Here is a 27,771-nt window from a genome sequence, read left to right as displayed (position 1 = left end):
AATCCGCGAGAACGAGATTTCCGCAGCAGAGATACGAGAGAGAGATATGGTTTAGAAAGTAAGGCAGCCATGAGTCAACAGCATTACGTCAGTTAAAATAACTCATCTGCGGTCCTGATTTAAAGGGGGTATATGAGAGTTTCTCTGCAGCGTTACACTTGGTCGTGAGCGATACAGCACGAGAGGCACTTCACACGAGCGCCAGCTACAGCACGTACTCTTGATTTCGTTGACACTTCAGCGACAATGCACCGGGGGATTCAACCGGGGCTAAAAGCAAAGCACAAAGCAGGAGCAGAAACCGCTCCAAATACGATAAAGGGCATGTAAGCAGAAGAGATGTGGGAGGCTCAGGCAGGGAGGGAAGAAAATTCATAAGCGCGGTTATGAGGGAAGTACGTTCTGGATGCAGCACAGGCCGTTCGGATAAGAGCGGTGCATCGGACGAGCCAAACGGCCGCACACAGAAGTAAGCGACGTCACGTGCAGGACACGAGGGACTTCGTATTTGGACACCTCGGTGGCGGAATGCGATGGACACTTGAACCGAGGGGTGCTGCTCTACTTCATCATGTTCCATGCCCAGATGGGAACATCTTCCTATGTTACTTCACCTTGTTTACAATTAGGATGTGTATGAAATCCAGCAGGGCCAGGAATTGGTACGGTGCTTCAATGCACTTCAAACCAAAAGGTGCAAATTTTACTCCCTTACAACTAAACAGACCAGCTAATGTGCTTAGGTAAATATCCAGCTATGTGACTGTAATAACGTTATAGGAATTAGAGCTTCTTCTGGTCAAGTGTACCTTGTAAGGGCATCACGGCGATACAGCGGGTGAGTAACTCGGTGTAGTGTATCTGGTATTATATGTCATCTACATTTATATTTATTTAGCAGATGCTTTTCTCCAAAGCAACTTCCAATGAACTCCAATGATGTAGTGTTACCAGCCCACACACCTTATTCACCAAGGTGACTTACACTGCTAGATACACTACTTTCACTGGGTCACTCATTCATACATCAGTGGAACACACTATGAGGGAACCTGAACAACATGTCTTTGGAGTGTGGGAGGAAACCAGAGCACCCATAGGAAACCCACACAGATACAGGGAGAACATGCAAACTCCACATAGACTGAGCAAGGATCGAACCCACATCCTCTTGCACCACCCAGGCATTGTGAGACAGTAGCAATACTCGCTGTGCCACCCAAAGGACAGCACACTGGGCAAAGGTGTCAGCTAAATACTAATCATGTACATTAGTTTGGAGAAAAACCTCCGTTATGCGAATAAATGTAATTCTAAGGAAATATACAATAATATTGTCAAAACGGCCTTGTACCATCACCTGCTTGCTCTTGTATAACAGCACTTTGGCTGAAAGCACAATATAGGCATGTCCTAGCATCTGATGTGTTTAGTTCGAACAACACAACTGAAATCTCCACAACATTGTGCTCTTTCACCAAGCTATATGGACCTGACACTAGGTCAATTAGCTCAGAAAAATCTTAGGCAAACAGGTAAAATTGATAAGACAAGCAAAGTCAAATGTCAAATTGCAGTGGAAGCTACTCTTGCAGTAAGACCCCCCACATAGCTGCAGGGGTGTATTCAGCTTTGCATGCAGAGCCACAGCCTCAAACCTGGTAGTAATGTCATTCCACCAGAATTTATTCTCTTAATTAACAAGGTAAGAACAATTTGGACGGGAGAACAACAGCAAGTATTGCGTTTCATTTGGTACATCACTCCTTAGTGTGATTTGCACCATGTCCACTCAGACATGTTCTTAAACTGGACACCTTGCTATAGAGCCCAGACCCCAGAGCTTGCGCACTTGCGAGGGACTGGCCTTGGTGGAAGCACACAGTACTGTACTGAAGGCGGTCAGGGCCAGAGGCGGGAACTGGCCTTCGGGAAAAGGCCTTTTGCTGCACACTCCAGAAAACTAATAAATTCCTAAATCCTCTACTGGGACACGCTGGTAAATGTTGGAAAAACAGGATGCTTTTAAAATAAACACAGCAGCACTGTGACACTGATATCTCACAGAGCTGCGGTGGTATGAGAGGACATGGGTTCGATCCCCGCTCAGCCTGGCTGGAGTTTGCATGTTCTCCCTGTGTCTGCGTGGATTTCCTATGGGTGCTCTGGTTTCCTCCCACACTCCAAAGTCATGCTGTTCAGGTTCCCCCATAGTGTGTGAGTGACAGAGAGAGTGTGTTCCACTGATGTATGGATGAGTGATCCAGTGTAAGTAGTGTATCAAGCAGTGTAAGTTGCCTTGGTGAAGAAGGTGTGTGGGCTGATAACACTATATAGAGGTTGCTGGAAGTCACTTTGGAGAAAAGCGTCTGCTAAATGAATAAATGTAAATAAACACATAGAGCCTGTACACACACACACACACACACACACCATCTGAAACCGCTTGTCCCACAGGTGGGTCACGGGGAGCCAGAGCCTAACCCGGCAACACAGGGTGTAAGGCTGGAGGGGGAGGGGACAAACAGGACGGGATGCCAGTCTGTCGCAAGGTGCCCCAAGCAGGACTCGAGCCCCAGACCCACCAGAGAGTAGGACCCGGTCCAACCCGCTGCACCCCTGTGCCCCCCACCCCCATAGAGCCTGTAGCATAGACTATTACCTTCTATCCCATAACCTTGATTGTATTAAAGCACCAAAATTCGGAATCTAGCATGCATAAATAAATCAAAAGCATCTCTCACATTTCTACACTATACCAACACTCTCATACACTTCATTAGACCACAGCACTGTAACATCTCTGATGTGGCAGTAAAAACACATGAATAAATAAACTCCCTTTAGCCGGCGATGCTTCCTGTGTCACCATTTGACTGATTCTACATCTGAATAGTATGCAGCGACTAATAATACATCCTGCATGCGTGACGCATCCCAGTCTGCCAGTCAAGCTGTGTGGAAGACTATTAAATGCCAATTATACAGACTAACTCTTACTGACTGTTTAGCGACCTGGGACAGGTTACTATAGCGACTGGTATCAAAGCAAGTACTGGACCATCATTAAATATTAGACTCTGAATGTTTCCATGGAAAGGTACCCATGCCAATATGATATCAAGGCAAGAGTGGTAACTATTTTCAGAGCCTGTAATAAATAATTGCAAAAGTCCTTAAAGATATGTTGGCAAATAGAAAGTACTTAACTTGCTCTTTAAGTCATCTTTGATTTGGTTTGGTGTTGGAATGAAACCATGGAAAAAAAAACAAACAAAAAAAAAGATACTTCTATCTAGCAACTACTGTTATAGTATATAATGTTGTGTATAATAGTGTAGGGGGATGTGGTGGCGCAGCGGGTTTGACCAGGTCTTGCTTTCCGGTGGGTCTGGGGTTCGTGTCTGGGGTTCAAGTCCTGCTTGGGGTGCCTTGTGATGGACTGGTGCCCTATCCTGGGTGTGTCCTCTCCTGCCTTATGCCCTGTGTTACTGGGTTAGGCTCTGGCTCCCTGTGACCCTGTCTGGGACAAGTGGTTTCAGATGATGTGTGTGTGTGTGTATATAATAGTGTAGTATAAATATATATGCTTCACTTGGATTTGCAAATGAGTACATTATCCCCAATACATACTAAGTCACTGAAGTATGACACTCATGATTACTGAGTATAAATTAACGACACAAAATCAATGAAACACACTTAGGAAGCAATTTATCCTAAAATGAAAGATCTTTGTCCGAGATCGTGGAGATTGTCACAGAAGACCATTTCTTAGCCCACAGTGACAAATGAAGAGAAAACACAGGCTGCTTGGAAGACCTGGAAAGCTTTGCCTCTGGCTAATATCCCCATTGCAAGAAACTTTTTTCTGAGTGAATGGACTGTGCCGTGCTCTTAATCTATGACCGCTACAGATAATAAGAGCAGAAATAAATCTAGGGGGTATCTGGCCAATGTTTGCTCACAGATCTCTTCTGCTTCAACGCATAACACCTTGCCACTAACCCCTGCACAACCTCTCCTGGGTTACTGCGACAAGGAGGCGGAAGTTGTCCACGTAACAATCTCAGAACGGGGCTGGATATGGAATGCCCCATCCTCCTTCAGATCATGGAGATGACCAGTCCAGATCATTAGCTCTGACCAGGTTCTAGATTAACCACGGCTACACTGCAACACCTGCCTTGCACTTCAACACATGACCATTTTCACCTTCTTGTAATCCTACAGTAGGACTGAAAGACTATTTTAAGGCCATTTAAATCTGCATTAACCTATCTGCTTACTATAACAACAAGCATAAAGTGTTGGAGCTGACATTATCCTTTGGGGCATAATCTGTTCCTCTGAGAAACCAAAGCAGTTTACGTCTTCCTTCAATTTCAAGTCTTGCAGGTGAAGAGCAATGTGCTTCCCACAGGGATTCACACATTACAAGTCCCATGCAACTGTAAGGGCCCAGAGTCACAGCTTCATTTATTATTACATTTTACATTTATTCATTTAGCTGATAACTTGTTGCTAAAGTGTTTTGGCTTGTTTCTATGATAACTAACAACAGAGGTTTTAAAATACTTTAAACACTATGACAAGCATTTGAGAGATGTATCCGGAGCCTTTCGCAAATGCGGGGCGCTAAAAAAAGCTGAAGATCAATCACACATTTCTGATAACACCAGTAAAGACATGTCATGACATACCGAGCAAGCTCAAGCGGGCGAGGTGTGACCGAAGCAGGCCCAGCCGAGTTGAGGCTGCTCTATGACACCCGGAAGCCATGTCATCTCCGAGAGAAGAAGAACCCAAGGTGGCCATTCAGACCCAGTGGCTACAGTTTGCAGCAGCTCTAAAGACTTAACAGAGTATCTGAAAATATCACTAAGGAGTGAGAAAAGAATATAGTGGAAGAAACTACACTCTCTTGGTGTTGGATGAAGTGGTTGACACAGAGCAGTGGGATTTGAAGGGACCCACAACATTAGTTCCCTGCAAGTCTAAGAGGATCCAGCTTGGCCTACCACTTCTGGGTCTTCTGACAGCCCTGGACACGCTACCATTCCCTACCCTGGAAAGCGGCATCAAGAAGACAGTTTCACTCCTTTCCGGCTTTCAAAGAACCAAGACAAGGAAGAAGAAGGCAACCCTGAAGGGAAGTCCTTAAAATACCCATTTCCAGAAGTCATTCATTAAAAATGGCAGATGCATTACAGTTGATTAATGTTGTGGAAATTTTCTGGGGTGGTAGATATAGCGTGATTTACTGTTGCACTAGATTTATAGACCTTTTGCCTTCTGATCTACTAAGAGTATAGCAGGTCATAGAGAGCCAGTGACGCCACAAAAGTTCCCAAGATCAACAAGACATCTGTTCACACACTTGGCTAGGAGATGTTTGCCCTCTACAGCAGCAGCTTTTGCTTTAGCGTTGTTCGGTACTTACAAACTGACAACGCAGGCTGGTGAAGGTACCCCAGTTACTCATGAGGCACCTCAGTGGAACTGCTGTTTCCCCACCACACCACTCAAAAACGGATTGCAAATTTGAATGTTGCTTCTTTCTGGAACATTCCCGCATTCCCAGCTTACAAACAAAACTACGAATGCCCTATAAATACAGAGAACGGCCACGCTCTGGGGAACCACACGAGCTGGGGAACACGAGCGAGAGAAACAAAAAAATAAACCGTCAAAGTCTTACTGTCGTGTCTTACTCTTGCAGAAACCGTTTCTCCTCCGTGTCCCATTTTGAGACTCAGCCTTTGTTAAGATGTTCTTTTACACTGAGATCCGTCTATTGTTCCTCAAACTCGTTCATTAAAATAACCAATGTGCCCCAGTGCTCAGAACAAAGCGAGCTAACAATCTGATGGGACTTAGCAATACATTAAAGATGTCCTGAAAAGAAACACTTAATTAGACAAATTTCCGTGCAGAGAAGAGATGGCATCGCTGCCGGCCCACACGGAAAGAGGACTGAGGGTAAACTGAAAACGGATCTCCTTCAGGGACCCGATGAGTGCACCGAGCCTCAATGGGCCCACGCGACCGGACCACACCAAGTAGGTGTTTTAACCTCGATGAGAAGCAACAGCGCGAGACCAACATGCTGCTTTCACTCATCCCAGTGTGAGCCCAGCACAACGCGCACAGACCCTCTGATGACCATAAACCCACATATGAAACCAGCATCGCTGAAGCTTTTCACTAGCAGGTAGTTCGCTGAGTCCAAGGCCCAAAGCAGCTTGCATAGCTTACCTTTCCTAATGCACCCATTTGTGGAGCCAAGGGTTTGTTTTCGGAGGTGCGGTGGCATGGTGGCGCAGCGGGTTTGGCCTGTGCCTGCTCTCTGGTGGGCGTGGGGTTCAAGTCCTGCTTGGGGTGCCTTACGATGGACTGGTGTCCCATCCTGGGTATGTCCCCCCTCCAGCCTTGCGTCCCGTGTTGCAAGGTTAGGCTCTGGCTCTCCGTGACCCTGCTTGGGACAAGCGGTTTCTGTGTGTGTTTTACACACTACCTTGGGGACGGTGAAAGGGAGCGGCCCAAAGGTCTCACACCTGTTCGGTTATGTTGACGTCCTTGACCGAAACGGCAGCTGCTCTCCTGCGATGGGCAGGTGAAGAAAACGGACGTTCAGCCCTGCTGACCGAGAGTGCTTTTGCTTTATGCTTCTGAGCCCTTCTATGGAATTTCATACCGAAAAAACCCCGCTCCGCTTCCCACGCTTCGGTATCGCACCATTTGCGCGCGTGCACAGCAACTTGCGGAGACATCAGAGGAGCCGCAGTGCCGAAGGAACACCGGTACGTACCTGTCCGTCAGCACCGGGTGAAGGACCCCCCATCTACGTCTATGTCAGACGTCGCTTAGAGGCAACCCACAGCGAGAGCAGGGCAGAAAGGTGAACGTATTGACCGCTCCGCTACCACAGCTACACAATACCACCTCCAGCAGTTTCCCTCTCCACCTGAGATGTCAAAAAGTGGTTGGTCTATGTACTCTAGCCGTGTGCACGTGTCTATCACACGCACGCACGCATTTTCAGAACCGCTTGTCCCATATGGGGTCGCGGGAAACTGGAGCCTACCCGGCAACTCAGGGCGTAGGGGACACACCCAGGACGGGACGCCAGTCCGTCGCAAGGCACCCCCAGCAGGACTCGAACCCCAGACCCATCGCAGAGCAGGACTGTGGCCCAACCCACTGCGCCACCGCACCCCCCCTGTGTCTATCACCTTATATAATATTAGGTGGCCGTAACGGAAAGGATTCGTACGTCGTCGGCGCCAAGGTTAACATACAGCACGGGTTCCAGAAAGACCATGCACTTTAATGCCAGAGGGCAGGGACTTTGAAGATGGAACATTAATACCTGAGTAATAAAGCAGAAAATCCAGAGAGAACATGCCTGTTCTGTTTTACAAATTTACTTTAAAACCCCCTTTCAAGGTTTTATCAAGCAGTGGCTGGTCTCATTTTTTTGTCTGTGACCGAAGTGACCTGACATTTTAATCAAACAAGAACCTGGCCGCCCTGTTTTGCACAGTGACGCTTAGGCAGAGGCGTGGTAGGAGTTGTAATAGCTTCTGACCTTTCAGGAGCCTTAATTCTTTTTCCAATTGCCACTTCTTGGTCCGTCTGCGGCGCTCGCCGAAGGGCAGCAGACGCTTTCATTGTTTGTGTGCGTTTAAAAGCCGGCGAGCGTCCTCGCAGCCGTCACCCATGCGATCCACAGAAAAGAATGACACGCCTCGGCTGAATGTCAGAGCCCAACCGGGTCGCTGGTTCGAGGGTTATGACACTCACCTCGTCCCTAATGCATAACGCCGAACAAACGGAGCCTCGGTTTCAGGTGCACTGCTACAGATTCACCCAAAAGTGGTGAAATAGTTGCTTAATATCCACATACCCGCATACACGCGAACACATACATTCCGTGCGATGTAGAAACACAAAAAATAAATTTCACAAGTGCCAGTGGAAATTTTCATACCACTCAGTATCAGTTACTGTGCGTCCTGTGCAGGGTTGCAGCCGTCCAGAGTCTATCGCGGACACAGAGGGCAACAGGCAGTGTACGCAGTGTACACCTTAGGCTGGACATTGGTCCATTACCAGGGAGGGACGTACACACACATTCATAAAATACATGCAATTTTGACTCAGCAGTTCCCCTGTAACATATATTAGGAGTTTGGGAGGAAACCGGAACACGCGGAGGAGACCCACACACACGAGGAGAACACGCAAACTCCTGAGCAAAATTTGAACCTACATCCAACCACGCAGCACAGGTTGCAGGAGGCACCCGTGCCGCCCGCTGCACTACCGTGCCGACCCTTCTTGTGGCAGTCACATCGTTTTCATTTCTGGACACGGAAGTGAATCCTGTGCGAACGTCACAATTCATCCTCTGCATCATCTGTATCTGTAATCCACACTGAGGATCTACACAGGGCTGAGAAGACTTATTACAGCTCGTGTTGGAGGGCAGTGGGGGGTGCGCTGGCGCGGTGGCGCAGTGGGTTGGTCCTGCTTTCCGGTGGGTCTGGGGTTCAAGTCCTGCTTGGGGTGCCTTGCAATGGACTGGCGTCCCGTCCTGGGTGTGTCCCCTCCCCCTCCAGCCTTACGCCCTGAGTTGCCGGGTTAGGCTCCGGCTTCCTGCAACCCCGTATGGGACAAACGGTTCAGAAAGTGTGTGTGTGTGTGTGTGTGTTGGAGGGCAAAGCTATTGCGTGTATTCCAAAGGCAGCAGTCGGGCCAATTTCAACACTTTCTTTCCCGAACAGTTTCAAGAAATTCCAAAGAACCGTTCAGAATAAAACACCGATATATTCGTAAGTGATAATCTGCCACGAAGCCGTACCCAACGAAGAAGCGATTAACTCATACGCTGACCTGTTCACGCTGTGATGTTGTGCTCGAGAGGATTTCGGTACGTAGTTTGGCTCACGGCTCAAGCTCCACGTACAGCAGCAAAGGGGCCCTTCACCTGGTTTAGACAATTTCTGAAAGCCCGAACCAGTTTTATCAAGTACACTCCTCCAGGACCAAAAATAAACAAACAGTCATGTTTATACTTAGATTTCTGTGGTGTTGCATTTTTTTCTGGTGTATCACTAAGTTTTTTCTCTGTTTTTCCTTTTTTTTTTTTTTTTTTTAAACACCCACAACAATCGAGCGTTATTCCAAAGCGGGTCCACTATAGACTGTAGGCTGTACACCAGTAGACTGGCAGAATAGAAATCCAACACATGACCGCATACAACACATGTCAGAAACATATTAATACATACAATTTGTATCCACGAACAATTCAACTGAACATACAGTTGAGTACCGACACATCCACAATTGGAAATGTCTACACTGTCCATTCCAGAGAAAGAAAATGGCAGAATAAACATTATTATAAACAACACCGTCACGTGAGCATCTCAGAAGTCATCTTTATGACACACGAGCTCCAACAATGCGATCAACAAAACTCACAAAACCCTATTTGGTGAAGCACATAGAAAAGGTCACTGCTTGCCTGAAGAGGTAATATTCGTACCCTTGTTCAGAGACAAAACTACGAACCAAGCGCATCTGTACACGCGCATCACGTACCAGAAAAATACTTATTAATTTAGTCAATTTGCATGCATCAGCAGGTAAGTTCTCAACACTTAACACAGAGGTGTATATCCACACTATACCTAAAGAGCCTTAAAATGGAAAAATGGATTTCAGAGAAAGCACAATGCCTACTAGTATTACTAACACGCTCATGTGGGCGTGTCACATTTCATATTCGTGACGCAACAACTTTAACAACGCAGCCGACGAAATTGGCAAAATGCTCCCGCATGGTGAAAATCAATGTCGCTCAACATAACAAAGGTCAACGCTCGCTTCGGGAGCTCATATTGACGCCCTTGTTCACAGGGAACGGCAAAGAAGCAAGTAAAGGTGCGTTGGCCCACGCCTGTAGAATGCAAAGCCCCAGGCTGCCGCAGGCTTACCAAGTATGGGCTACGGTGAAGCGCCGGCGCTGCCGCACACTTTTGTTGACGGTCAGCTTGCGGAAGAGGCGCGGAGAGGTGCGGGGTGACGCCCGGGGCGAGGGCGCCCGCTTCCCGGACCTCCCGGGTGGCTCCAGCTCCAGGTGCAGGTGCTCCTTGAAGGTGCGGACGCGAGGGTCCGGCTCTCCTGGAGGAGGCTCTCTCTCGGACATGCTGGCGCGGGCGATCCCACACTAGTGCCCCCCGTGAAGGTTCGTACGGGGATGTTGGGGAGGCGTGCCGGGAGCAGGGTCTACGACATCCGAGTCCCAGGACAGAGGTGAACGCAGCCGGGTTGAAGCGACAAGGGACGGACTCGACGGGCCGACCTTGGACTGACCCCCCTGGGGTGGCGGCGCACAAGCAGCCTGCACAGTGCTGCACGGTGCCTGGCTGAGCGCAGGGTTTTCTCAAAGCTCAGCTACACCTCCGGAGAGAGAGCCGGGCTTGTGCTCCCTCCCCATCCCCAGTGTCTCTCTCACCCCACCCCCCCCCCCCACCTTCCCTCGGTCTCACTCGCACCCTTTTCTGTTGTGTGTCGCAAACCTCCTGCTGGTTACGGCGCACCAACAAAGTACACACCGGCATTCAGTGAAGCCATTCATCCTCAGATTCCACCTTTATGAAATATTCATCAGGATCCCAGACCTGTGAAGCTCCCGTCCGGAACTTTCCTTGAGGAGATTAAGAGACATTCTCAGACCGAAGGAAAATCACCCTCCAAAACCATCGAGCAGAAAGCAGGCAAAAAAAATGGTCCTAGAACCTCCAGCACAGTGACACACACTCATTGAGAATGAAAAATCTCAGAAGTGTAAGATTTACGCAGTGCTCAGAGGCTCCGCCCCCAGCTTGCCGATTGGCTGCCGGCTGCATTGACGGCACCAGCGGGTTGTCAGGCTGGGAGAAGGCATGGAGCCGCTGCTGAATTTTGATGACTTGTGACCTCACAAATCTCACCGGCACCAGTCAGACAGACCGGCAGGCTTATTTTAAATTAAAAAAAAAAAGAAAAAAAAAAAAAATACATTCATTATGTGTGCCAGTATCAGGCGGGGATGATGCTCTGGGAATTTGAGATACAAATTTCTCTCTGGTTTCGGTTTGCTGGCAACTGAAGGTTTGCGATCTGGCACGTCATTTTTATTAGAGTCCGTTTTTAAACAGATGGGAAAATAAAACGCAGAAACCTTTAATAGAACAGGGCACACTCTATGCTGAAAGTATGGCAGCAAAACAGCGCGAGAGCTAGAGCACGGGCACAGCGCAGGGATGAGGTGTGCGGCGCTGTCCACGCAAATACTGTGATCGGCGTGACGTGTCTCAGCGAGCTCGAGGGCGTCGCAGCGAATGACTGTCACGCCGGCAATGTGACACACTAACCTTCGCTGGTGCGACCGAGGCACTCCCACGGTGGCCGGGGGCAGGCCGCGGGGCAACACCGGCCAACATCCTATGTTTCTTGCCAGCTTCTCTGGCAGAAGGTCTACGGACGGGCTGCTCCATGTTGGATTTCACACTCGGGTCAATGGTAGTTGCACATCGCTGCACCAGTTAGCCTCGTGCCGGCGTGTTCTCCGAACCAGCGGCAGGTTCGGGCGACACAAAGCACGCAGCACGGAGACTAAACAGTCACACGGGCAGCTCTCTTGCCGACAGCAGTCTAATGAATCTGGATAATTTTTTATCCTGCAATTATGATACATATTATTACCAGAGTAGGTTTCCCAAACACTGAGCTCTCTAAATCCATGTCACTGTTCATCTGCAATTCTGCAGCTCCAGCAGAGCAGATGCAGCTTGTTAGCGAAGCCCCATTAATCAGTGGAAATCCATATTTCGCAATAATGGATATTTACATTCAAATTGCTGCATTTTCACATAATGAAGCACCTGACGGCATAGGGAGCATGACTGGGGGGAGATGCTTTCCAACGCGTGAGGCCGATGACCATGCTGGACCAGAACGACTCCGGCACCTGCCCGAGTGCCTCTGACACCAGAGGTGGCCCAGCGGGAAAAGACGCACTGGGAAAGCGGGAGTGAGACGAGGGTGGTGGCTGTGATTGTCTTCCAGAGTTTGAATCAACGGTTTGTTGAACGAACCGAAGAGGGAATAACCCCCGGGGCTATCCATGCACCCCGACTGGCTTCAGCACCCTCCCGTCTTTGTTTTCCCAGCGCATTTCCATCCTAAGTCCACTTCGGGCAAAGAAAGCCGTCAGCCTTTCATCTGCAGATTGCAAGATCCTTAATTATTGTGCTGTATTCGATGCCATCATTTCCATTAGTTGAACTGTAATTTGAAATGAATGGCAATCGGTTTCTGTAAGCCAGAATACAGCCTCACATCTGCAACTATGTCTCTTTCTCTTAATCTAACGCATAAATTGTACTTTTGCTGAGATGTCGTCACACGGAACACAGGGTGCCGAGACGGCTGAACCCAAGTGCAGCGTTGTTCGTTAGACGTTGAGGGAAGAGGTAAAGTCTCAAAACCAGGGACGGGCGAAGGGTCGGTCGATCGGCGAACGGGACAGGAACGAGGACCCGTGGATGTGGTCGGAGAACGAAGCAAGGAGTCAAAAAACCGGAGATCGTGGACAGAGCAAGAGCGTAGTAACACGACGAAGGGCGGTTGTCCCAAACGAGATTCCGCAACGGTACGGGAGCTGAAGAGGGTCTTTATAGGGTGAGCGATTACTCATGAGCTAGTGCGGAGTTAGGTGTTGTCGCTTGTGTTGTGGGCGTGGACGTGACAGATGTACGTCGCTTTGGACAAAACCGTCTGCTAAATGAATAAATGTAAATGTAAACGTACCTTGAAGTCCGCAATTACTTGGTTTTGATGAATTATTGCATTTTATAAGCATGGTGGACTGTAAGATGGTAATGCATAAATACACTGAAATATGTTATATTTAGGTCCCTTGGTTCGGATCTATGTCGTTGTGATACCCCCTTTGGCACAAAGGGGTCGGCACTTCATTAAAGACTGAAGGTAGGCTATTTCAAGGGATCATTTGCTCTCTGGCAAGAAGATGAGGTAGATCGCTACCCTTTGCGCACTTGACGGCACATGTAAAGTGTGCTTTTGTAAACAGATCTCCTCACTTATTTCCTGTAAACACCTTTGGCACTCAAAGAGTTGCTGCAAGTTACCAACAGATAAAGACAAAACCTCAGAGGACGTACGTTCGTTTACCCCACACCAAGATGCCACGAGTGACAAACTGACACAGACCGAGGATCCCAGAGCCGAAGCCTAATTTGCCCACGTAGATTATATAAGCACACCATGCACGAAATTAGAAACAACCCCCCTGTGACGAGTTGCGTGAATAGAATGGCACAAACATTTTAACCTTTAAACCACTTTCCGCACTTCAGACTCCCTTGTGAGCTCTTACTGAAGCCTTCGTCCAGGAGACCAGCGAAATGCGTGTGGGTCTCTGTGACAAAAGCCTTCGTGGTCTTATCAAATTATATTAAATGAGCACTTGGGAGATCCAGAGTTGCCCGGCAATGCGAAAAAGACCAGTTTCCAAAAATGAGCACATTCAACGGGTTCTCTCCTGCAGCGTTGCAAAAGCTGTAAAAGGCCAGAAGTCATACATTTGCAGGGAGGGAAAGAAGGTCCAAGAAGTGGCTTCCAGAGCAATGTCTTAGTGGAGCACATTTTTCATCAGTGGAGTCTATTAATAAAACAGTCCATTGAGTAATAATAGCGTTCCATAATAAGTAAGAGGCAGCAGAACTCAGTGGTTATTATAGATGTGAAGTCCCCACCAGGGCTGACTAGTACACAGTCAGGAGCTGGTGTGCTAGTCATCATCATCATCATCATTATTATTATTATTATTATTAAACAACCCATGTTTACCTCACAGTTTTCTCCTTAGGTGAGTTACATTTACATTTATTCATCTAGCAGAAGCCTTTCTCCAAAGCGACGTACATCTCATAGAAAATACGGTGTGTGCATTATATTAGCAGAAAGCGAGACATGGTTACAAACGTGTGATTCTTAAATCCAGTCAGTTAGTTTCTTTCACCATATGCACCAATGTTCATGACACAAGTAGTTGCACAAAACTTTATCCAAGTATCCACAATTGCAAATCACCTTCCTAGTAATTATTTTTAAAGATACATGTAAACATTTACGTTACATTACAGTAACAACTGACAATATTATCACTGCATACTAAGCTACTTGCAAATATTTATCTATTTTTACATTTAAATATCCTCATTTGCACAAATTAAATGTAACTCAAGCAAATCAGGGTGTGTACACTGATCATGGGCGGTACAGTAGGACTTCAAACCTGGGTTCTTTAATTTCAGGGTGACGCCTCCAGCCACTGCAACCCTGCTGCCTGCTTAATTAAGGACAAGGACCACATGGGACCTAATGTTGTACCTTTAACCGAAAACCCAACAGGAAACTACACACACACACACACACAGTCTGAAACCACTCGTCCCAAGCGGGATTGCAGCAAGCTGGAGCCTAACCCGGCAACACAGGCCGGAAGGCTGGAGGGGGAGGGGACACACCCAGGACGGGATGCCAGTCCATCGCAAGGCACCCCAAGAAGGACTCAAACCCCAGACTTGCCTCTTGGAAACTATTTATGGAATAATATGTTGCCCATTCTTAGCAGACAGGCAGTCATCAGTGGCATTCAGGCACTGCCAGGAATGTAGCTGAGGAGATTGTGAACCCAAGTAAAGCAAGAGGGAAAAGCATGAAGCAGAAGAGCAACCGTATGCAGTTTATCAACAAATTAGTGTCGATTAGCAAGTGCTTCAGATAATGAGTCAGAAGTATAACATTCTGCTCCAGCTGCCAGCATCAATTTTTATTTTTTCTCATACAAGTACAAGGTAAGGTACTTTTTATTTCACTGATGAAATGTGTGTAATATACAAAAAAGAAGCTACCGGAGTAAGACATGGGTTTTCATGCTTTTTGTCACCTGGCAGACCTGCTGTGAATGCAAAGAAAGGGAAAATAAATGACCTTATTGTATGCCCTGAGAGAGGGTGCGGTGGTGCGGTGGGTTGGACCGGGTCCTGCTCTTCGGTAGGTCTGGGGTTCACGTCCCGCTTGGAGTGCCTTGTGACGGACTGGCGTCCCATCCTGGGTGTGTCCCTTACGCCCTGTGTTGCCGGGTTGGCTCCGGTTCCCCGTGACCCCGTATGGAACAAGCGGTTTGGAAAATGGAAATGTATGCCCTGATAACTTGGCACTTTGACTCAATAAAACGATAAGCTGCCAAACAATGTCATTATATATCATCATTTTTACCCTTGTATTACGTTACACATCACCATTATAAAATGATCACGTCTAACTTTTCATCCTCTATAACGTGTACTAAGTGTTTGAAACATTGGTTTAAATATACCAAAAAACCTAACTGAATTTCACATATTGTTTGTTTATATTACATTCACAACATACCAGAACACGGAATCAAATATGGAGCCCATTTCTGACCATTTTCATTATGGAATGTGGTACAAATGAACAAAAATGCACAAAAATCCTAATTAAAACCACCAGGACCTTTCTGGCAAGCAAAATCTGAATATTCAAATGAGCTGCAGCAAAAGGAAAGACAGCACTGAGTAACAGCGCCCCCCTGCGGTAAGCAATTCATTGAGCACAATATCCACATTTTGCTCGTCTCTCCTCTCAAATACACAAGACTCTTGTTTTTGAAAAGGTTGAGTCTCCTACAAGCAAGAACCTGAGCTGCAGTGCATTTTAAATTTACATCATTCTGCTTTCATACGTACAAACAATAAAATCTCAGTTTGCCAAGTCAATATGGATATTGTATTCATATTTCCTCTTCAATAACTAATACTGACGAGGGCCTTGGCTACAGATTCTTAAAAAGAAAAAAACAGAAATATCATTCATGTCGGACGCTCTGTTAGATAAATTTACTCGTGCATTCAAAATTTCATTTCTTCGTTAATATATTTTGGAAAACGTGTACCAGACAGAACTAAAATCCCAAACTCTGTGCTCTGTGAACAGCAGGGAGGCTGCTGTCTGAGGACATGAGAAATGCGTCGAGACGTAAAGCAGAAAAAGGTCAGAAGAAGGAGGTGAGGACGCAGTGGTGCAGGACGCAGGGGACACTCACCATTCTGGTTCAACGGGCGTGATGTCAATGCGGGGTGGGTTAACAATCGGCAGTGTGGTGGGTCGGGACATTAGGTCATCGTCCGGGCTGCGGGATCTCTCCGCCTGTCTCCATGACAACGGGGGCAGCTGCAGGTTGCCGGAGTAGCGCCTGTAACCCCTGCGCAGGTCAACCCCCAGGGTGCAGGCAGGGCTGGTGCATGAGTCACAGTCTGGGGGCTCCTTGCCATCCTGTTAGGAGGTCCAAGGACACAGGTTTAATTGCAGGCTTCCTTTGTATGACAAGAACAATTCATTCCTGAAAATCTGCTTGTAAAGAGAACTCTTCATTACCATTCATTTCAATGGATAAAAATAATGGAAAACTAAACCAAAAAAAGGTTTACCATTTTCTCATCAAATGTGTATAATTCCTGCCTTATCTTTTAATCACTGAGAAGATCCAATTCAAAACCAAGTCCAGAATATCAGAATGGAGGTGGACACCCTTAAATCCCAGCTTAAGACCCATGTTATGCAAATCACTTACGCATAACACATCTGTGGGCTCCTTTTCAATTCTGTTGTATTCTGGTGGCACAGAGGCATAGCAGGGGCCTCACAGCTCCTGGTGTGTTTTACACAAACGTGCATTTGAATCCAACTCCGTCACAGGTCACTCAGGTTTCCTCCCCAGAGTCCAAACATATGGGTTTCAGTTGGACTGGTGACTCTAAATTGTTCTGAGTGAGTGAGTGAGTGAGTGAGTGAGTGAGTGAGTGAGTGAGTGAGTGAGTGTGTGTGTGTGTGTGTTTTTTTTTCACTGAATGAGAGTGAATGAATGTGGCCCGGCACCCTGTCCATGGTGTACCCCTGCCTCCTATCCTATGCTTCCGGGATAGGCTCCGGACCACCAAGGCTCTACAACGGACAAGCTATTATAAATAATGGATGGATTCTGTCATTTTTTTATTGTTGCAATTTTTAAATGCAGATATATTTTATTTACTGTTGTAATTCCTAAATGATGATATTTACTATAAATTCCTTTGCAACTTTAAGCCACAAATCTTTCTTCTTTATCGTAAAGTGCTTTGAAACACTCCTTTCAATTGCTCTGCATAACATAGTTTAAAATTATTACTATTACAACACACCTAACAAGGCAGTTCTTGTATTATAATTACTGCAGTCACTCAGCACTTGTACCTTGTCTGCGAAGTTATTCATAAAGGGTCTCACGCAATAAATGAATCATAAATAAAATCACACCGTCATTAAAAATGTCATTATTCTATGCATTTATCACTGCAAGTGTTAAGCTTTTCGTTGCTTTTTTCAGCTTCAACACTTCATTGCTTTGGGGATAATTATTATACGTGACCAAGGTTCGCAGGATTTCTGAGCTGCTTGCCTGTGCCGGCACACGTCGACGGCACAGCAGAGATGTACATGAGAGGTCATGTCCTGTTTGGGGACGATTGCTTTGTGCGAGGCTTCGCATCACCAAGACACGTATCCCGAGTAAAAAAAATTGTGTTCTCGCGAGGTGTTTCTCAGAGCTCTTAGTTGGTACCTCACCATGCAAATTTTGTTGTACAATGGTGGTCAGAACTGCTCCCTTTGGACCCAAAGGTCGTAGGTTCGAATCTCGCCTCTAGCTGTAGTATCCTTGAGCAACATGCTTAAAAGTGTCATTGTCATTGTTTTGTTTGTGCAGTATTTCTATTGTCTTTGTCCATAGTCTGTGGAGAAGCATTCAGGAAGATTTGCGTGACACATGTACATGGTACTTGTATCTATGACAATAAACTTGAAACTTGGGTGTAGCCTGCCGGGGCGGGCTAAGGGCCAGGCGGAGCGGGGAGCGGAGCAACGACACCGGAATCTAAGCAGGTCCTCTATTTCTTCCCTCGGGCGGACCAGTAAGGGGGAGAGAGAGCGTGAAGCCTGGATGCCGGAGACGAAGCCGGAGCACCGGGAAGCACGATCCCGAGCACCTCACCCGGAGCACCACCCCTCGATACCAGTTCCCTGTGCCCCCTTTCCCCCCCGTCCCTCTGTCCACCGACGCACCTGCCCGTTAATAAACCCCTCCTCACGAGCACCGCACGTGACCGTCTCGGCCTCCTTTTGTTACGTTGAACTTAAAGGAAGAACTTTTAATGGAAGTCAAGGGTCTCGTGACAGCAACCCGAGGCATACAAGGGAACGTAGGAAACAATTCCATACACGAGAGCAGCTTAGCTCTAGAGGCACACACATCTCACCCTCAAGATTACATTCAGCGCGTGAGAACAGAGCTGATTCTGTGAAATGTGTGTTTCCCGCTGATGGGTTCCAACTGACTGTGCCGGCAGAGAGTCCGCTAGATGGCGGACTAAGCCTTGTCGCACAAGCCACGGGCCAAGTGTGTCACTGGCTCGACAAACCTATGAGAAGGTACCGTATATCAACGTGTAAAACCAACATTGCACATTTCTTCCCTGCAGAATGTCGTGTGTTCGCCTGATTTGAAGAACAGTTAACGGTCTAGTCTCGGTGCATCTGAGCTCGAACACCATGGGAGAGCTCACTTTCTTCGTCGCTCCTTTAATTCCCGTAAGCGGGCCACCGGTGACTAAAGCATTTTGGGTATTTTGCATTTTCAAATGTCAGATGGACCATTAGCGAGTTCCTTTACCAAGCCATCACGTAAATCAACAGCGCAGGCATTCTGCAGCGCCGCTCTCGCATCGTACATCTCGTGATGTTATCCTGCATTATTAATGACGCCCCGCATACTCCGTTTCCTACTCAACTGACTACACCGGTGGCCTCTGTGTCCCGCCCGCGTGGACAGATGCGAATTTGTGCTTAGTGCGCTGGAATTCACCGGAAGTCGCCTCTGAAGAAAATATCGTTGTGTACAAGGCGCCTTTGCTGCAGCACGGAAGCAAGTTGTCTCACGAGTTGCCCCCGGCCTGGTCTGGTGGTGTGGGAGCATCTCGCTGGGTATTGTCCCCCCCACCCCAGTTGTTTGGTCATTAGAGATACAAAATGAGAAAAATCACATGCAAAGTCCATGAGTGAGCCAGCGGCGAAATGGAAATCCATGCGATCAATCACAGTCCCCGTCACAAACGTACACACGAAAAGAAAGGAAATGTATCGCTGTGCCGAAAGAGTGAGGAACGGATGGACTGCACTAACCGCCATACGTACGGAAATATTACATTATTTCCGCTCAAGTGCACATTACAGCAATTGCTTCCTAATGTACTTGCTTTTAAAGGTCGTTACACCAAGATCCATATGAAGAATCAAATTGTCTGCATTACGGTGGCTGGGGGGGCACCGATCTGGCAAGGTGTCGTGTTATTTCTTCATCCGATCAGCTTTCGGCACTTTAGCCACTCGTTGTCGGCAACAGCAGGACATACGAAAAGGACCTTGTCCTCATCCGCAGTGAGTGAGAGAGACACATCAATCCAGTTGTGCCAAAACGTTCCGGTAAGACCTTCTCTAACAAGCGGTGCCGTGTCTGTGCCTTCCGACTGGAGGTTCCCCAAGGTCACGTCGTGTGTGCCGAGGACCAATGGATCAACCGATAAAAGAATTCGCTTTGGAGCGGTTGTTGTTGCAGAAGATCAACAGAGATTTTCTCGCGGGTTGCTGGCAGTGTGCTCCGGACACGACGGCAATAAGATGCCAGCATCCCGTGTGATGCTCGGCAAGTGTGGCGAGGATGGCTCCAAAGGGATAGCCTGGGTTCGCTTATCGATACAGGGGCTTACCCGAGGCTGACCGTGAGGTGACGTGCAACGCTGAGCTGACCGATGACCGATGGGAAAATCGTTTCTGGGACGGGAGTTAGACGGACAGCTCCAGGCGGGTTTCGAACGGGCTTCCTGCTACTCCCATAAGGCCGCACCACAGGAGCTGGGGCGGCCGACCGCAGGCTCTGCCAACGTGCAGGGAACCGCTCTGCTTTTCTCATCCTCCTCTTCCAACACAACCCCCCGCCCCTTGTACTCCACACCTTCGGCCCCGTGACACAGCGCTCACAGGGAACCGGAGCAGCCTCTCCTTCACACTTACAACATTTGTTACATTTATTAAGAGGCAATAGGTAACACAGCTGTAGGAGCAGGGTAAGTCAGTGTTGATCGTGGACTGGTGCCCTGTCCAAGGTTCCTATGCTTCCAGGAGAGGTTCTGGACCGCCAAGGCTCTACAACAGAGAAGCAGTTATGAATAAGGGATGGATTCTGTCATTCTTTTATTATTGCAATTTTAAATGCAGTTATATGAATAGTGTATATAGTTCTTGTTTCATCCATCATCAACAACTGCTTGTCCTGAGCAGGAGTCTAACCTGGCAACAAAGGGTACAAGGCTGAAAGGGAGGGGGAGGAGACACACCCCAGATGGGACACCAGTCCATCACAAGGCACCTCAAGCAGGACTCGAACCCCAGACCCACCACATGGCAGACACTAGCTGAACCCACCGTGCCACCATATCTCTCCTCTGGGTTTCATTCACTGCTATAACATCTAAATTTTGATATTTACTATGAATTTCAATAGTGGCTGAATATCAGTAGTTGTTGAAAACTATTACTCTCAATAGTAAACCATATGCGTACCCTCCCCTTCCACGGAAAGCATAGTAAGAGAAGGCACACAAATGGTTTACTATTGCCTTCTTCCACGCTTGTCTTTGGACCGTGTGAGGAATCCCACGCGAACATGGGGCGAACATTCAAACTCCACAATCTGAGCCAGATTCAAATCCACATCCTCAGGGCTCAGGCTCCCCGCTGCACCACTGTGTCACCGTAACGCTGCAATAAAGGACGCTTATTTCAAGGTTATCAGTTCTACCGTAGTATCCTTATGAATGGATTTTTTTTTTAACCTTAATTTAACTAATGAAATGTCTCTTTCAAGTGCGCCCTAGCAGAGAAGGCAGCAATCAGATAAATACGAATAAAGCACAACAGCCACATAAAATCAACGGAGGCAAATTTAAAATGTAAATAAAATAAGATGAGAACGTATAAAATACCTATTGCAAGAAACCTGAATTAAAAAAAAAAAAAAAGAAAAAAACTCTGGCACAACAATTTACAAGCCCACACATCTGGTGTGTGTAATCTGTATAAATTATCATTTTGGGAATTAATTTGTCGAACTTCAGGAACGGAAGCTGAATCGCTTGAGGAAATATCCCACCGTACGAATGAGTCAGAACTATAGATATAGATATATACATATCGGCGTCTGAGCTCAGCCGTGGAACAATAACTGGAAACGGGCAGCTTCCCCTGTCTTGCGTGAAGATTGCGTGTCGGGAGCCTCCTTTGAGCAGCTGCCCAGAAAGGTGTCGACGCGGCCCTGGAAACTTGATGCTCGGCAACGCGTCGTCATCGCTGGAATCCCTCGATGACTGAACTTCACAGCGAGCCTTTTCACCGCTTCGAGTCTATATTACCGAGGCGTCTCTCAAATACATGTGAACAGCAAGGCGGCAACCTGTCCCTCAAAGCGCTCCCTCACTGGGTTACTGAGTGGGGCGGTTGAAGCCGAAATTATGAGGAAAAAAAAAAGGACAAGAATATTTTGCGCGGTTGAAGCTGTATCGCCCGCATGTATGCATGAACACACCCTAAAACATGAGATGTATGTGCGCATACTTACATTTATTCATTTAGCTGACGCTTTTCTCCAAAGCAACTTAGGATGTTGAGCTTACAGTTATTACCCATTTTTACAGCTGGGTAATTTTACCGGAGCAATTTATGGTAAATACCTTGCTCAAGTGTACCACAGGTAGGGGGGATCGAACCTGTGACCTTTAGATCTAAAGGCAGCAGCTCTATCCAGCTGCCCAACAAAACACCCTACATGCAAGTTCCACATCTACACCCCAGTGAAACACACTCTACCGCCCTCACACACACATATATACTATGGGCAAACTTACATGAAGATGAGCACACTAACAGCGGTAAACACGAAAACAGACAGAGACAAAAACGGGCAAACACGCTCACACATAACGCAGAGACCGGGACGCAGAAGCAGCGAGGGGTACAACAGGGTACTCTTTCAGTAAAGTTGGCAAGTAACGACAATATGAATGAACAAGGAGTACGAGTTGCCATGGCAACACTATCAGACCGTGTGCGATCCTGCATTTTAAGCAGGAAGCAGCTGAAATGGATAAGGGAAGGAAAGGGAAGCATTTCCCACATGACATGAGAAAGTTCCAGAAAATCTCATTAAAAGCTGGGAAAAAAAAAAAAGTGACAAATCCATCCGGCTGCAATGCACGACGGCACCGTATATTGCGAAAAGCATGAAGACACAGCAAAACATGTAAACACTGACTAACGCTAATTTAGCAGACACTTTTACGTAGCGTTCATTAACTAGGACTGTATCCAGCTGACACATTTATCCACGGTGACTTACAATGCTTGACACACGACATTAACGCACTGCTGTCATTCAGCCACCTATACACCAGAACAGTGTGGCACACACTCTCTCGCACACACACAAATATTGACAATCTACGGGAACTTAAAGTCGGCAGTTCACCTGAAACATTTGTCTTTGGACTGTGGGAGGAAACCAGAGCACCTGGAGAAAAACCCACACGAATACGGGGTGAACACGGGACCCCGACACAGACTGGGCTGCATTCAGACACACATTCCATCGTATAGCGCAGGAGCCGTGAGACGCTCCGGCTCCTTATATCACTTGCCCGGGTGTGTGTCAACACCTCTGTGTCTTGCCTCTTTAGTAACCAGCTGCTCGCTTCAACTGGCCACAGGTTCCCCCAGTCAAAATTGCATATGAAAACAAAGCAAAAAAATAAATATATACATATACACATATATATGTATGTGGACTTAACCTTTTCAGGCACAGAAAGCAGCATGATATATGTTTTAAGGTACGTAAGACAGATTTAGAATTTGAATAGAGTTTCTGCGGTAAGAAATTAATTGCTAAAGTACAGTCACACCTCAAATAGAGCGCTACGTGTGCGCCGGATAAACGGGGCATTAAATGAAACATCACAACATGAGGTGATAAATTCATTCCTTTCAATATTGTGGACGTTTTTAAAAACACGGTAAATTATTTTCCATAATTACTCCAAGGGCCACAGTAAAAGAGCACTACAGCCAAACAGCAGCATAGTAGATAATGCTATTCGAGGTAATTTTCTTTTTTTTTTTATGTTTTTTTTGAAAGCGCCCAATTTATAACCCAAAATGTTATAAAAAAGTAAAATGCATAAAGGGGTTAACGCTGCACGGCAAATCAAAACGAACTTTGAGGCAAACGAGTCCTGCGTAACACCGCCTGCATTAGACTATGCAAAGGTAAATGGTAATTAAGGCTACTTTGGGAGATGTGATCACTCATGTTTTTACTCATTAGGACTTTGGTCTGACAGCTCTGTCTGCTCACCAGGAACCTTGTTGCACTGAGCTGAAGCCAGATGCGTAATTGGTCCCAGCGGACGCCCGAGGCATTATTTAAAACCCAGCCGTTTCTTCCCTTAACCCCTGCTTTGCCTGACTTTGGCCCCCAGGAACCGATGTGCATCTGCACGACTTCCCGAACGCAGTGAGAACCGCTGTCAGAGACCGGCAATGCTTACACAGCAACATTAGTCTTTCCTTTGTTCGTCTCCTGCCGACAGCTGATACGAGAACTTCTCACCGAGGGTACGTGTGGTGCTCCAGTCGGCTGATTCCAGGCCCTTGTCTTGGAGCTGCCTCTCTCCACTGAAGATCACCTGACGACCACGTGGGCAAGGCCAGGTGACCACACGACCACCTCAGAAAACATGTGGTAAGCACTACAGTTTTGTCATTAAGTGTACGGTGTTGGGGGGGTGTGGTGGCGCAATGGGCTTGACCAGGTCCTGCTCTTCGTTGGGTCTGAGGTTCGAGTCCCACTTGGGATGCCTTGCAACGGACTGGCATCCCGCCCTGGGTGCGTCCCCTTACGCCCTGTGTTGTAGGTTAGGTTCCGGCTCCCCGCAACCCCGTATGAGACAAGCAGTTTCAGATGATGGGTCTGTGTACTGTGTTGTGCGTGTCCATGATATGTGGGCAAACAGCTGGTCGTGGAAATTCCAAGTGTTTTCACCAAGTATTATTATTTATTTGTTTCGCTCGAGCTTTTCTCGAAAGCAAATCTGAGATTTTATTACAAAGTAAATACCAGCGTCACCTAAAACAGTGAAAGCGTAGACTCATCTGTCCATAATACTCTTTTCCAGTCATCCCTTGTTCATTCTCTGTGTTCTGGTGCCCAATTTAACCGTTTTTTTTTTTCAGTTTCAGATATGGCTGATGTATTTATCGTCCTGTGCAGTTGGGCATCTGGCCCTTCTGTTTTGGCGGCACGGTGGTATAGCAAGTAGCGCTGATGTCTCACAGCACCTGGGTAGTGCGAGAGGATGTGGGTTCAATCCCCGCTCAGTCTGTGTGGAGTTTGCGTGTTCTCCCTGTACCTGTGTGGGTTTCCTCCGGGTGCTCTGGTTTCCTCCCACACTCCAAAGACATGCTATTCAGGTTCCCCATAGTGTGTGAGTGAGAGAGAGAGATTGTGTTCCACTGATGTATGGATGAGTGACCCATTGTAAGTAGTGTATCTAGCAGTGTAAGTCACCTTGGTGAATAGGGTGTGTGGGCTGGTAACATTACATAGAGTTCGTTAGAAGTTGCTTTGGTGAAAAGTGTCTGCTAAGTGAATAAATGTTTCCTTTTCTGTCCCAGCTAGATCCAGTTTGCCCCTTTCTCTCAAGTACCTCAGTATGAACTCTTGAGTGTTCTTGCCAATCTGACACGTTGGAATAACCTTTATTTCGCAAAGCAACAACAGACCGACCAGTTTGTTAAGAAAGTCGTCTCGTTTCGGCCATTTTTGAACCCAGAAATGAACTTGAGGGATGCCAGCACCTTGCAACCCAAGGAAACACAATTTACTTGCTTTCTTGAACAGAACAGTGGATGGCTTTATAATAGCTGTCGTGACACAATTATAAAGATTTCCATACCATTGGGACCATTACCATTAGGGTTTACAATTACGAAACTGGAGTAATGGCTGCCGAAAATGGGACTTGATACGTGGAAAATTAAAAGTAAATCAGTCGTCTCAAGCAGCAGTAGCCATTTCAACATTAGTAATGATGTCTTGGCTCTTAATTTTTCAGTCAGTTTATTAGGACCTTGATTAAAAAAAAGCATGAATTCTTTCAAAAACATTTCTGGGTGATTCCAAACCTTTGAACACTGGCATCCAGATAATGACTTACCCACTTAGCTGGGTCATTTTTACTAGAGTAACTCAAGATAAGTACTTTGCAGAAAGAAACTGCAGCAGGAGGTGGGATCCGAAGGGTCTTCCAGGTCAGTGGCAACAGCTGTAACCACCATGCCACCTGTTGCCCCCTAAATACAATCGGAGTTTTGCTTCCTTTCCACTGCCTTCTGACATCTTCTCCTCACTCTTATTACTCATGTTAACTGCAGCATATCTGAATTTTTATTTGCACTATTCCCCGTTAAGTGTCACGAGGAGGCTTGCTGGGAAGGGAGCAATTTGAAAATAAAACGGACCGAGTAACGAAGTGAGTAACGGCGAAAAGGAGGACAGATCGGGACGTATTTTGCACGAGGAGACGGGGCAGGGAGGAGGACATCCCCCTTCTCACATGTTTCTCATCACCGTCCTACGCAGGGCAGAGCAGGGGAGGACCGCAGGACCGTCGGAGGAGCGCACAGCTCTTAGTCAGCAGCGGTCATTAACGGGGGCTTTAAAGCGACCGGATGAGTCTGCGCGAGACATTCTTTACGCGAGTCTCGGTCTAGCACGAAAATTCCCGTCAAACCACAGACCAGCTGGCAGAAAGTTGCGAGGAAGTAAAGCCTATTCCGTGAGACTAAGTGAAGCGGAAGCAAGAAGAGAGGCGTGAGAGAAGCAGGGAAACGTGAAATGGACGAAGAATGCAGCATCTGAAGCTGAAGCGAAGGCGAAGAAGCGAGGAATAGAAGACAAGTGAAGGTAAACTGAGCGAAAATACACGTGTTCGGAGCTGAGGATAAAGCAGCGAGCGATGAAGGCCGGAGCGAACGAGAAGGAAGGGATCCAGAGCGGCTGAAGCAGAGCGAACATGAAGACGAGGGATGCAGAGCTGCAAAATCCCAGGTCCGCTAGGATCTGCTGGCAATTATGAACACAAATTGTATTTCCCTGTGAGGAAAAACAGATGGGCTGACCTTTCCCTCCACGATCGCCCCCCCCACCCTGCCGTCAGACTCCGGTCCGCTCGGTTTGATCAGATGCCCATGAGTCATTCTTAAAGTGGCACCTTTTTTCCCTTCTCACCCACGATTCCCTGACTAATGCCTTCTGTCCGTGCTAATGCCGTACCTAAGCCACTTCAGGACACCTATGAAAAACGAATGTCCGGGATTGTGCTTGAATCTATTTTTCCCCACACACGAACACTTAAGCCGTTCAAGTTTTTATTATAGGCAACCACAGTCTTAGCGAGAGCGCCTTCAGCCACGTGCCGAAATACACCGCGTTCACGTTCTAATCACTGGTTCTGCCGCACAAGAACATAGCAATATTTGCTTTTTATCACAGATACTGTTACACAAAGAAACAATTCGTCATTAATTCTGGGAGCGGCTGCGCCTGTTTGTGTACCTGGGCTATTTACCCGTACGGTCTAACACCTGGGTCAGCAGGTCGTGTAGCGGCGAGACTATCTGCCCGTCACTCAAAGGATCCAAGTTCAAATCCCAGCTCCAGTACCATAAAACACCTGGCTATATAAATGGGTGAGCTGCGTTGAGAAAAGTGTCAGGTAGGTAGACAGGTAGGTGGTTAAAGGAAACTTGGTATATGAGAGGTGTTTACTCCGTAGCGTTTCTTGGCACCGGAAGCAGACGGAGAACATTCAGAGAACGCCAACAGGGCCGCGCTACACTCACGTTGTCGGGCGACACCGTCAGCACACTCCTGCTCTTCCTCATCCCAGCTGGAGGACGGGCGCGCTCCCTCTCCGTGGTCTCCTCCGGTCCTTCCCGCAGCGAACAGTTCCACCATCAAACTCCAACCTGTGTGGGGAGGTAACCGACATCATCTTAGGAAAGAGCGCATCCTCAACAGCCTGCCCAGTGAAGACATGGAAGGGTATGAGTTGTAGCACATCTACAGTGATTCTTAAGCGCAGAGACGGTCATTTACTCCAGGGGAATGTGCAACGGATAGCTGTGAATACAGCTCCTAATCTCAGGGCGGACGAGTCAAATATGAGCCGACGCCGAGGCGGTCCGCAAACAAGCGAGCTTCCCGGAACCTCGCGGCTCAGAGACGGCGACCGGCACCGTTCTGCCGGGAACGGCCGTACGATTAAGAGCCGGCGTCCGAAAGCTGGGTCACGGGTGCGGTGCAACTGAATCTGTTGCTTTTTCACTGCTTGCTTTTAATCATACCCCATCGTCTTAAAAAATGAATGACCTATAAAAAGGAACAAAAGTAGGGAAAAT

At 47.3% G+C, this 27,771-nt stretch overlaps 1 protein-coding gene across 3 annotated transcripts in view; it reads right to left on the bottom strand.

Moving 5' to 3' along the window:
* Positions 1-27,310, bottom strand: part of LOC108935114 (cAMP-specific 3',5'-cyclic phosphodiesterase 4B-like) — an 84,588-nt gene extending 57,278 nt beyond the window's left edge. Inside the window, exons 1-2 of one of the 3 annotated variants that reach the window (XM_018753407.2) lie at positions 27,214-27,310; positions 16,214-16,443 (exon numbers count right to left, since the gene is read on the bottom strand). In XM_018753407.2, the coding sequence (XP_018608923.1) occupies positions 16,214-16,443; positions 27,214-27,255 (272 nt within the window). In that variant the 5' untranslated portion in view covers positions 27,256-27,310. Of the gene's footprint in view, positions 1-10,007; positions 10,507-16,213; positions 16,444-27,213 lie in introns of those variants that run through there. The other 2 variants (XM_018753411.2, XM_018753408.2) reach the window with 2 other exon arrangements.
* Positions 27,311-27,771: the final 461 nt, after the last annotated feature.

The sequence above is a fragment of the Scleropages formosus genome, chromosome 3 (assembly GCF_900964775.1).
Source record: "Scleropages formosus chromosome 3, fSclFor1.1, whole genome shotgun sequence".
In the NCBI taxonomy this organism is placed as follows: Eukaryota; Metazoa; Chordata; class Actinopteri; order Osteoglossiformes; family Osteoglossidae; genus Scleropages; species Scleropages formosus.
This window is presented reverse-complemented; position numbering and strand designations above follow the sequence as displayed.